The sequence below is a fragment of the Myotis daubentonii genome, chromosome 15, assembly GCF_963259705.1.
Source record: "Myotis daubentonii chromosome 15, mMyoDau2.1, whole genome shotgun sequence".
Classification (NCBI taxonomy): Eukaryota; Metazoa; Chordata; class Mammalia; order Chiroptera; family Vespertilionidae; genus Myotis; species Myotis daubentonii.
Genome location: NC_081854.1, coordinates 9,771,379 through 9,783,608, shown reverse-complemented (window position 1 = coordinate 9,783,608; position 12,230 = coordinate 9,771,379). Strand labels below are relative to the sequence as shown.

The following is a 12,230-nucleotide window of genomic DNA, read 5'->3' as shown; positions in this document are numbered from 1 at the left end:
CCCTCTCCCTGGGCAGCCCTCCCCCTCCCGAGGCCTGGTGACACCTCATGGTCAACAAATGGCAGATCTCCCTCCAGGCAGCCGCCTCCTGAGCTCCAGGCGTCCCCTCCCTGGCGTCTCTGGACGCCCCACAGGCACCTCGCCCTCAGCACGCACCCCCCTCAACCCAGCGCCTTCTCCACGCCTGTTCTTCCTACCGCGCCCCCTGAGCCCGTACTCACCGCCCCCCCTTCCCTCCAAAGCGTGTCCTGTCCCCTGACCTCAGCCTTTCCTCGTTGCTCTGGGCCCAGAAAAGACCTCACTCTGAAAACTCCCATCGCCCCTCCTCTCTGCGCCCAGAAGCTGAGGCCATTCCCTCTCTGACCTCCGGCTTCTGCTGGATTGAGCCAATGGGGCCGGGGCGGGGCGGGGGAGGCTCCAGCAGGAGACTGGTGGGTGGGAGGAGTAAGTTGGGGTGCTCACTCTGTCCCCCTTCTCTCCTGGGAGGGGTTCGGCGGGGTCTGTGGCGGTTCAGGGCACTCAGCTCACACCCTCGAGCTCAGGGTGGCCACTGCTCCCTCTACTGGCCGCCCCGGGTACTGCGCCGTCCCTCTTTCGTCCACGTACCATCCCTTCCATAAACTCTCCCTGGCACCGTCTCTTTCCCGCCAGGGCCCGGATGCATTCTCCCTCTCAACCACCCCTTCTCCCCACCTTCCTCCCACCACCCGACTCCGGGACCCCCTCCTCTGCTGCCCCAGGCCCCTCCCGGGCCCCCCAGCCTCCGTTCTCACAGGCAGCCAGAAGGAACGTTTGAAAATCGGATATCCATGGCCTGCCCCACTCCACCCCCATGCAGTCCCTTCCAAAGCTCCCCTTCGCTCTGAGGATAAACTCCAGGCTCCTCAGCGTGGCCGAGAGGATCGCTGATCATTGGTCCTTTCGCGCTCTCTGCACTCCCCACGCCCGCGTACTCCGTTCATGCTAACCACTGGCTCGAAAAGGCTGGGGATTCACAAGTCCTCCCCCCTACCCCAGCATTCTGAGAAAGTGACTTGCTTTATTGGGGGGGGGGGGAACCCCCATTGAACCCAGCTCCTGCTCAGGCAAATCTGAGTTCCCAGGACGCCCCTGTAGAGGAATACTTTGTAGCTGATGGATTAGGGAAGCTCCGGGCCAGGAGGGAGGGCTGGCTGGGGGGTGGGAGGGGAGCTGTGTGGACTTTCTGGGTGGCTGGTTGCATGTGGGTGTGTCCTGCAGAGGAGGGGCGATGGCTGGAAAAAAACCCAGATTTCCTGGTCTACTTCACAGCTGCGGAAATCCCAAAGTCCTCATTCGCTCCCTCCTCCTGCCTCCCAACTTCTCACCGGAAGGCCGTTTCCCAGGCAGAATTTCCAAGTTTTATGGCAACTTTTACAGAAATCACAGAGAAAAGAGACAGTGACTGGTGCTGGTGAGCTGGGAGAGGAGAAGGGGAGTGGGTGACAGTCTGGGATGCTGGGCCGGTGCACAACAGGACGACCGGACGCTAAAAACCCGTGGGAAGGGGGGGGGGTGACGGGGGCTGCGGGGTCATCCTCGGGGCCCCAAGAAGCGGGCCGCACTCCCCACGCTCCAGGTATGTCCTTTGCGCGGGGGAACATCAACAGTAAGAAAACGCAGGTGGCCTACCAGCAGATGGGTGGCCCCCAAAGTTAAAAATGCCCCCCCCCCCACATAGCCCAGGCCCCGCCCTCCCCCCCCCCCCCGCCCTCGGTCCCCATCAGGCAGAGATGTGGCAGCATGTGCTGGCTTGTAGGTCCTCTGGGACCCTCAGTCTCCTCTTCGAGGGTCCTGCCCGGGTTGGCTGGCACTGAGGGCACGATGAGCCGTCTGGATTGTCGGGGGGAATGGCTGGACTCCCTTTGATTCCCGGCCTCCTCCCCAAAGTCGGTTGTCATGGCTGGGGGAGTCTCTGCCCTCTCCAAAGGGAAGTCGGCCACCCCCTTTCCCCAAGACATGCACCCTCCCGCGACCCCTTCCCCAACACACTATGTACACACAGGCCCCGTCCGGGGCGCGGCTGGGCTCTCGGAGGTAGTGGACGAGAGCGGGGCGCTGGAAGGTGAGAGACGGCAGGTCCCACAGGCGCCCCCTCCAGCTCTGAACCCCGACTGCTCCCCTCCCTTCTCCAAGCCTCGAGAAAGAGCGCGCTCCCAAGGGCCTGAGCGGAGAAGCCAGGGAGGTGTGGCTCCCTATGCAAGCCCCCCCCACCCCCCCACCCCCGCCCTGGGGCTGAATGGCGCTCCCTGAGGTGGGGGAAATGGCTGAGATCCTGGATCTCCTGGGGTGGACCCGCCTCCTTCAAGGGCCCCAGGGAGGGCGAAGTTCCGAGGCCCTTCCCCTGGGGGGGGTCCTGGGAGGAGCCAGGGCTGGGTGTCTGGGGAGGGTCCCTGAGGGCGGGGCCTCGAGGCGCCCCCCCCCCCAGGGGTGTGGACGGGCTGGAGGGGGTACCGGATAGGAGGAGGGCCTGGGAGGCTCGCGAGGGGAAGGGAGGGGCTGTCGGTGGGGCCGTGGGCTGGGGAGGCGGATTCCCAGGAGGCAGGGAGGCTGAGTCCGGGCCGGGGAGCGCGCGTGTGGCCGCCTCGGGGGGAGCCGAGTCTGGGGGCGCTAGAAGCCCCGAATGTGGCAGTAAGCCTCGAGGCTGGCGAAGAGGATGTAGAGGAACCAGAGGCCGAGGAAGAGCGCGGTGGTGGCGATCTTGGGGCCGCGCGGGCCGCCCAGCTCGCCGCCGATGTGCGGCCGGCGCCGGTACAGCAGCACGGCGATGCCCACGAAGGCGAAGACGGTGAAGAGCGTGACGGAGAAGGCCAGCGTGCCCGTGCGCACCTCGAAGGGGCGGCCCTGCACCGCCCAGTACACGGCGGCCACCGACCAGGCCACGCCCAGGCCCAGGAACACGTTCACCGCGTTGGAGCCGGTCACGTTGCCGATGGACGCGTCCGCGCATTGGTCCTGCAGCGCCGCCACCTTGCTGGCGAAGGTGTCTGCGGGCAGAGACACGCGCGGGTCACCCCCGGTTTTTGCGTGGACCCGTCCCCTCGCCTGCTGCCCATCCGACACCCAGCCTCCCCGTGCTCCTGGGTGGCCCCGTGACCCAGGCCCGGCTGGCGCAGGCCCCGCCTCCCCCCTGCCCCCTGCAGCCCTGGGGGCACCCTGTGGTAGGCAAGGGCGTGAGGCCCTGATCCCACCCAAGAGGGAACGTCTGTCGCCACCCCTATGCCTGCTCTACAGGACCAACCGCCTGCTTCTGTAGAACTCGCTGCCAGATTTCCCTTGGACTCGCTTCCTGCTTTCTATGGGGACTTGCCTACATTCACTGGGATCCACTGCCTGCTTTCTTTCTTTTAAAAAAAATTTTTTTTTTTTATTGATTTCAGAGAGGAAGGGAGAGGGAGAGAGAGATGGAAGCATCCGTGATGAGAGAATCATGGACCGGCTGCCTCCTGCACGCTCCCCACTGGGGATCAAGCCCACAACCCGGGCATGTGCCCTGACCGGGAATGGAACCATGAGCTCCTGGTTCAATGGTTGATGCTCAACCACGGAGCCACGCCGGCCAGGCCTCTGCCTGCTTTCTATGTGACCCGTTGTCTCTTTCTGTGGGACGCAGCCTGCTTTGAGGGACTCGCTGCCTGATTTTCGTGGGATCCGCTCTGCATCCTACCGAGCCTGCTGCCTGCTTTCCACGGGCCCAATCGGCTCATTGCCACCAGGCCCCGTCAGGTCAGTGCCAGACTCCACCCCGTGCACCCCCTTTCCTGTCCGCTCCCCACGCGGTTTCTGTCAAGCAGGGGCCTGGCCTCTGCGGCCCCACCCACTCCTGAACGTCCGGCTAACAACTCAGGCCTCTGGTCTGGAGGGCAGGCGTGGAAAGGCCAACATTCCCCAAGGGCAGCGCCACCACCTGGCTGGTGACCACAGCGACGTGGAAACCAAGGTTTCGGCCTCCCCACCCACCTGGCCTCCCTCCTCCTGCAGGAACTTGAGTCTCTGACGCCCCGTGTTGAAGGGACTCTCGCTCGGGTTTATTTGGGAAGACGGGACGGGATGGTGGCCACCGCCTTTTAATGGTCTAAGCGAGGTCTCTGAAACGCCACCATCCTATTTGTATGGCACCCCGCCTTCAACCTCTGGCTTCTACTCGCTCCCTCATCTTCGCGAAAGCTTCAAAACTCACTGGCCTGGTTCCTCTCATGCCCAGCAACAGAGTTCTATCTGGTTCCTTGGCGGGGGCAGGGGAGAGAAGGGGAAATGAACATCCTGCTTCTATGGAATCCATCATCAGGCTTCCAGCATTTCCCACCTCCTGAGTTCCACCCGGTGGGGCACTCCCCCTGGTTGCTTTGGGGACTCCACTCATAGTGAATCTGGGACCCCCACCTGTTTCTATTACCCACCAGGATACTCCTCTGGGACCCCCGGCATGCGTTCTGGACGATCCTATCGGCTCATTTCTGCAGGACCTTTCTCTGAGGCCTCACTGCCTGGCCTCTCCGAGACCCCAGCCCGCTAGTGGTCCCCAGGGGGTTACCGGGGATGGAGGTGCCCAGGGCCACGAAGACCACAGCGTTGACGGAGTCCTTGAGGCCCACGGTGCAGCCAAAGTGGGAGGCAAGGTCGCCGATGAGGGCGGTGAGCAGGCCGATGACCAGGATGCAGACGCCGAAGCAGGCCCAGCCGTGGCAGTACTCCGTGGGGGGCACGCAGGCGAACAGCACCTTCCAGAACACCGTCAGGAAGTGCATGACGTAGTCAAAGCACGAAGGCAGCCGCTCCTCCCGGGACCCGTCCTCCTCCTCCTCCTCGTCCCCTGTGGGCACACGACCCAGCTGGGGCACACACCCATGCCTCCTTCCTCGCCTGCAGCCCCACTCTGTTCAACTTCCGGACAGCCAGTCCCATAAAACGAATCGCTTTCCCAGGATCCCTTGAAGCTAGGTGTGTCCATGTCAGCAGCTAAGAACAATACTTTCCCAGGATCCCTTGCAGCTAGGAGAACGTTAGGCCCAGGTGAAAATATTTACTTTCCCAGGATCCCTTGCAGCTAGGAGAACGTTAGGCCCAGGTGAAAATATTTACTTTCCCAGGATCCCTTGCAGCTAGGAGAATGTTAGGCCCAGGTGAAAATATTTACTTTCCCAGGATCCCTTGCAGCTAGGAGAACGTTAGGCCCAGGTGAAAATATTTACTTTCCCAGGATCCCTTGCAGCTAGGAGAACGTTAGGCCCAGGTGAAAATATTTACTTTCCCAGGATCCCTTGCAGCTAGGAGAACGTTAGGCCCAGGTGAAAATATTTACTTTCCCAGAATCCCTCTAAGTTTCAGGAGGCCATATGCCCAGTTGAAAATATCCAGCTTCCCAGGATCCCTTGCTGCTAGGGGTGGCCACATCCCTTTACAGCTACTGACAGGCATGTAGAAACATTCACAGGTAGACATATTCTGCAGGAAGAAGTGTTCAGTTCCTCCGACTCATTGCAGCTGACAGTAGCCACACGCTTGATTTCCCAAAATTCCTTGCAGGTAGAGAGAGCCATGTATCCAGCTAACAGTCACTCTCCCAGAATCCCTTAAGGCTAGCAATGGCCATGTCCTCAGGTGAAAATATTCACTTTCCCTAAATTCCTTGCAGCTAGTAGTCCTAAGCTAAATACTTGCTTTCCCAGAGTCCCTTGCAGCAGTGGCCATGTGACCCCATCTGGCAATGAGGCCTAAACAGAGGGTTTCTGGAAATACCTAGTTTTCCTGATGGGGCCCTCATTCTTAGAGTCGCCTGTGTCAGCTATTGCGACCAAAACCGACCCGCTTTTGACCTGCAGTGACTTGTGTGATGAGAAGGCACAGATGACAATTTGTCCGCCTCGCCCTAAACTGACAAGCACAAAGCAACGAATGAAGAGCAAGGAGCACACGAGTGTGCCAACCCAACATCTGGAAGGCTGCTGCTAAGAGACCCCGTGAGCCCTGACCGGTCACTCAGCACAAGTCGGGGATAAAAGGCAGGCGGCCACCAAATTATGAAGCCACTTCCCGTGGTGCAGCCCAGTGGCTCCGCAGAGCGTCAGCGGCAGAGGCTGCCCGGGGGCAGTGGAAGCCATGAGAGCTGGACGGGCTCGGGGATTCAGGTCAATTACACCTTCCCCACTTTTAGTCACTCGCCTTGTTAAGGAAATACATGCTTGGATTTGTAGATGCTTCAGTAAGTGGTTGTGTGGGGTTTTGGGGGTTCTGCATGTTACATCCCAAAGAGGGAGGTTTCTGCTGTGACCCCAAGTTAAGTGGAATTGGAAACTCAAACGCGACAGGCCTGCTGCCCCTTCCTGATCCCCTGCTCCCTCTCTTCCTGCCTGGAAAATACAGACTCGACACCTGGAGGGGCAGCAGCCATTTTGCAACCACGAAGCAAAAGCTGAGAAATAAGGAAGTGGCCTGGGGATTTAATGACATTATTAAGCTGCTGCTAACCTGCCTCCTGCAGATTATTTTTCCTCCTGTGAGAAAAATAAACTCGTGTGCTTACGCCACTTGTGGTCGAGTTTTCTGTGACTTGCCACCGAGCGCACCCCTCACTGACCACAGGGAGACACGGCGAAGGCCAGAGCATGGAGGACACACTCCTATTTGCATCTGAAGACTCAGCTCAGGTGCCTCCTCCTCCAGGAAGCCCTCCTGAACTTCAAGCTGGGCCAGGCCCCCTCCCTGTGCAGCTCCCGGAGCGCCCCAGTCCGGCCCTGCCCACTCTGGGTTGTCACTCTTGTGACAGGTCTGTCTCCCACACGGGACTGTGAGTCCCACGAGGGCTGGGCCTGAGCTGTCATGGTCATCTCTGTCCCCAGGAGTGTCCTGTACAGGGCCGGGGCCGGGGACCCCTCAGAAGGAGATGTCAGAGGATGTGGCCTCGGGGGAGACACCACCTCGTTTCTATTAGGCCTCCCATCTGCTGTCTCTCGGCAGCTGCCTGCTGCTTTTCTATCCCCGAAGCCTGGCGTCTGGGGGTCCCACCTCTGACCAGTGTCTTTCCAACCACAGCTCTGTGTTTCGGTTCCCACTGGCTAGGCCTCCCGGGCGGGAAGCTGATGCTGTGCGGGGGACAGAGCCCCGAGCTCCACCCCAGCTCCTTCTGGATTCGCGGGGGGCTCCAGGCCAGTCCCGCCTCTGTCTCTGGGTCTCAGTTTCCCCAGTGTGTACCCCAGACTGTGATCCGAGTGTCATAGTGTCTCTGGCCACAGGGGGGCAGTCGGAAACCGTCTGAGGCCTAAGGAGGGCGGACACCGTACAGGGGGGTGCAGCTGGGTGCTGTGGTGACTGTCTCCATGGCAACAGAGGAGCCCAGGCTCTATCTGGGGCGGGCAGGCCATTTAACCTGTTTCCACCCTCCAATCTCCACAGGAAAGCCTGGGCGGTGCCCTCCCGCCCGCAGCCCTGCACCTCGGGCCCCCTCCGTCTCTGTCCGCCTTTTTCTCTGGGTCTATCTGCCCCTCCCTGGCCTCATGCCGTGCACTGACTTCACTCTCTAGGTCCCATTTCCTCCGCCTCTGTCTTTCTGCGGTGAGTCTCTTCGTGTGCCTGTCTGTCTTGTTGGTCTCTGATCTCCATCTTTTCTTTTGTCTTCCTGTACCTGTTTCTTTCCTTTTCTCTCTGTCTGTCCCTCTCAGTGTCTTTCCTGCTCTTTTCTTTCTCTATCTCTCTGTCTTTCTCTCCTTGTCTCTCTTGCCCTCTGTCTTTCCACGCATTTCTCTCTGTGTCTCTCTCTGCCCGCCCCTCCCCTCCCTCTTCTGTCTCTCTCTCCTCCCTCCCCACTTACCTGCGCTCACCGTAATTGCCTCTAAAAACTGCTCCCTCCATGAATGGGTGCCAATCACCAAAGCCAAGTTCGTTTTCTTGATGAGTTTATCCACTGTGTTCTGGGGTCGAAAGGGTGGGAGAGAGATTGTTGTCCGCGATCACCCAAGACTGCCCCATGAGGGGGACTGGGGTTGGGGGCCCACACCCCATGCTCAGGGGCCCCCAACCTTCCATACCCCAGGGCTACTAGGAAAAGGGAGGCGTGTGCTGTCCATGGTGCTAATGGAGGGACCTGGAGGGTGGCTCTGGACCCTTGGTTGCCCCTCTCTTGTGACCCTCATAGTTGATCTCCTCTTAGACTCTCTCCACGGAAACAACTCAAGCAAAACCCCAAGACAGGGAGGCCCCAGAAAATCACCTTAAAGTCATACGACTCTTCAATGATGACCTCCAGCCGGCAGTTTTCCCCAAGAACCGGCTTGCCCATCTCTGCTATCCTCCGAGCCTCCTCCTCCTCCGCTGTCAGCTTCCTGTCCCCGTCCCCTGCAGCATGAGGGATGGGGGTTAGGCTCCAGGGAGGCCTAGCTAATTGGGCCTGTGATGCCTTCACTGTCTGTGTCCCCTGGGAAGCCACCTGGTGACACCCCTCCAGCCTGCCCCAGCCTCCTATCTGACCATCATCTTCCCCAGCTCCCACCCCAGCTCCCATGGCTGATCCACAAGGTTCAGTTGTTGGGCTCTGAGGTTCCTATGGTGGGCACTGTGTGGCCTTGGGCAATGCTTTAGCTTCTCTGTGCCTCAGTGTTCATATCTATATAATGGACACAATAATAATAATACCTCCCTTATAAGGCAATTGCAAGAATTAAAAGAATTAATTCATGTTAAGTGTTTAGAACAGTGCTTGGCACATGACAGTCAGAAAAGCTACTTTTTTTATTATTATCACTGACATCATCACAACTCTTGAGGGAAGAGGACTGGTCTCTATATCGAAGCTCTGAAAACATCCTAGAGTATGACTGAGGGAGTGCAAAAAGAGGGGTGACCCAATTCAGTACAAATCTTGGACCTAGACCCCTATAGCTGGCCCTGAATTCATTTATCACCCTAAAGCGTGTTGATCCTTTGCTCCAAGCCCAGCACCAACCCTAACTCTCTGAAGAAAGCCAGCCACCAGGCAGCTACACTCTCAGGAAACATTGCCTGAGCAAGAAATGACTTTTGTGTTCATCTCCTGGGATTTGGGGCCTATTTGTTACAGCAGCGTGTATTACTTACCCTGACTATTACAATCTTTTGTCCAGCCTTAACCATAACCCCAAACACCAATTCTATTCTCTCACTATCTCCAAGTCACTGACCCTATAGCCTCAACTCTCACCCCAGTCTCAGACCCTGACCCTAATTTTACTCACAAATCTAAACACCACCAGCTTCCATCTGAACTGTAACCTTGACCAAATCCTAATCCTGATCTCAAATCCTAAGTCCACCCCAGTCCTAAGTAACCCCAAGCCTGACTCCCTCTGGCCTCACCGCAGATCCAGTTTGGATTCTATGACTTACACCCCCCCCCCCGACTTTAACTACAAACAAAACAATCTCGGCCTCTGAACCCCACGCTATAACCCCAAATTCAGCTGGCCCTACCAACTCTAAGGCCAGCTCCATCCCTCACCCAAGTCTACTTGTATCTCACCTTCACCCTGCCTCAAACCTGACCCGGAAGAGCAGCTCGAGGCCCTGACCCTCCCTGACGCCCCCTCCACGGCCCCCCTTTCTCGTAAAGCCAGGAGGTAAACTCCACTCACCTTGATTGAGCAGCAGAGCTGGGGAGAGACAGACAGAGAGAAAGTGAGATCGCTCCCCTGGGAAGCTCAGATCCACGAGTCTGAAGGAGCACCCACAGTGGACCCCCCGAGGCCCCCGCACCCTGGACCGTTGATCTCTCCCACAGCCCACCCCTCAGCCCTCACCTGAGATCCCTCGCTTAAGCCACTGCGGCTGGCCCAGCTCGATGAAGAAGTTATCCTTTTTCTCATATTCCTCGTCATCCACTATCTTCACCTGAAGAGTTTTCCTGGGCGGGCGAAGCAGGACACGGGCATGAGGCCCCTCCCCTCTCAGCCACCGATACCTTCCCTCTCAGCCACCCCGTTCCTTGAGCCCGGCTCCGTCCCGGTCCCGTCACCTCATTCAGTCCTGCAACCATCCTCAGAGGAAGGCCCTCTCTTTCTCTTATTATCCCCATTGACAGGCACAAGCCCAGAAGCCTCCGAGGAAGCTGAGGCTTATTAAAGAGCGGCCCGAGGGATTCCGACGCGACCCCCGATTACATCCGGCCCTTCCTCTGCTCGGGGCATTCAGGCGGTTCCCCTCTCAGCCGGGATCAAGGCCAGAGTCCGAGTGGCCCGCAAGGCCTGTGCCATGTGGCCCTGGTTCCCTTTCTGGCCTCGCCCCCCCGCCCCCGACCCCCGCTCACTCATCCCAGCCACACTGGCCTCCTCACTGTCCCTGGAACAACCAGCCTGCGCATGCCTCAGGGCCTTTACACGGCTGTTCCTCCCACCGAGAACACTGTTCCTCCAGGCTCACACCCTCACTCCTCTAGTTCTCAAACTCCACTTGTTTCTTTTCTCTTTTTTTAAAAAAATTTTTTTAATTGATTTCAGAGGGGAAGGAGAGAGAGAGAGAGAGAGAGAGAGAGAGAGAGAGAGAGAGAGAGAAACATCAATGATGAGAGAGAATCATTGATTGGCAGCCTCCTGCACACCCCACAATGGGGATAGAGCCCGCAACCAGGCACGTGCCCTGACCGGGAATCGAACCGTGACCTCCTTGTGTTCATAGGTCAACGCTCAACCACTGAGCCATGCGGGCCAGGCTCCACCTTCTTTTTCAATGAGGCCCATTCCCACCACCTCCTTTAATACTGAAATCCGCCCCTGCCCGCCCCCCAGCATCCCGAACCCCTTCTGTGTTCTGTCGTCTTTGTTCTAACACACCATCTAGGCTAGGGTGTGCACTTATTTTGTTTATTCTTTGCCATCTGCCTCCTGGCATTAAAAGGCAACTTCCACCAGGGCCGTGACCTGTGTTCATTTACGGTCTCTGCTGACTCGCCAACGCCTAGGGCAGGGCACCTTCCACAAACCTCTGTTCACTGGAACCCTTCGGCCCAAGAGACCACCAGCTGCCTGCCCTCTGTCCTGTACACATCCGGAAGGCTAACTCAGTGCTCATTGACTTCCTCAGCATTCCCCGCTGCTATGGTAACCGGGGTGTGGCAGGGGAGGAATGGACAGACGTTATCCCTCCCCTCCAGGCACACAACCCACCCCTCCGTCACAAAGACCCACAACCCCAGAAAGCCCACACACTGCACTGGCAGCGCTTTCGGCGGCAGGAACCACAAGGCCCAGCCCCAGAACCCAGGCACACAAACACCGGCCCACACAGTCACCCAGAGAGGAAGCACAGCCAATCACACCGCCCCCATCCGCACACCATCGCACCCGCAGCCATTCCCTGCGGGGACCAGATGCCCGTGAACACGACGCCCCCACCACAGCCGGGCGACAGGGCCAACCTACAGACCCTGGTGTTACCAGGCAGCCTCGCTCGTTACGCCTTTTGGTTCTGTTTATTCCCTTCAATCTCTCTCTCTCTCTCTCTCTCTCTCTCTCTCTCTCTCTCTCTCTCTCTCGGCATCTCTTTCAGTCTCCCTGTCTCTGCTCATCTCTCAGCCTCCCTCTGTCTCTCTCTCTCCGTCCCTGTCTCTGGCTGTGACCTTCTCTGCCTCAGTCTCTCCCCAGCCCTCTGCCTTTCTTTATCTGTTCTCTGCCTGGCTCTCAGTGTTCACAGAGTGGAACAGCCACGTCAGCACAACTCAAGCAAAAGGGTCTCAACAGGCCCATCTCAACACACAACAGACCCATGTCAACACACAAGTGCACAAGTCACAGTGACACCCATGCAAAGACAGACACACACAAAGCGGTCATGCGGGGACGTACGCCCACCGCCACCCTCTCCTGCTCTCAGCATATTTTAACTTTTCTGTGGGTGCGAAGAATCGCCGGCCCCCACCTCAGGCGGGGGCTGGGAGCTGTCCGTGGTGCTGAAGCGCCTTGGCGAGGAGCAGGATCCGCTGAGACACGCGCCTCACACACCCTGACCCACGCGGAGAGCGGCTGACAGGGTGACCCGCTGACAGGGACACACACACACACACACACACACACACACACACACACACACACACACACACACACACACGCCCACTCTCTCACAGACATGCCACGACCCACCGACATGCAGTGACTGACACCCAGTGACACGTACACCAACTGGCGCCCTGACAGGCATGGCCTCAGGGGACCCAGGGGGAGACACCCAACTGGGAGGGACAGCAGGAGGGA

At 58.6% G+C, this 12,230-nt stretch overlaps 1 protein-coding gene across 1 annotated transcript in view; it reads right to left on the bottom strand.

Annotated features, from left to right (window-relative positions):
* Nucleotides 1–1,500: 1,500 nt before the first annotated feature.
* Nucleotides 1,501–12,230, bottom strand: part of SLC8A2 (solute carrier family 8 member A2) — a 33,762-nt gene continuing 23,032 nt past the window's right edge. The window contains exons 5-10 of the mRNA XM_059666000.1: nucleotides 9,786–9,889; nucleotides 9,621–9,638; nucleotides 8,225–8,349; nucleotides 7,826–7,925; nucleotides 4,553–4,831; nucleotides 1,501–3,005 (exon numbers count right to left, since the gene is read on the bottom strand). Coding sequence (XP_059521983.1) covers nucleotides 2,629–3,005; nucleotides 4,553–4,831; nucleotides 7,826–7,925; nucleotides 8,225–8,349; nucleotides 9,621–9,638; nucleotides 9,786–9,889 — 1,003 coding nt within the window. The 3' untranslated portion in view covers nucleotides 1,501–2,628. The remainder of the gene's footprint in view (nucleotides 3,006–4,552; nucleotides 4,832–7,825; nucleotides 7,926–8,224; nucleotides 8,350–9,620; nucleotides 9,639–9,785; nucleotides 9,890–12,230) is intronic.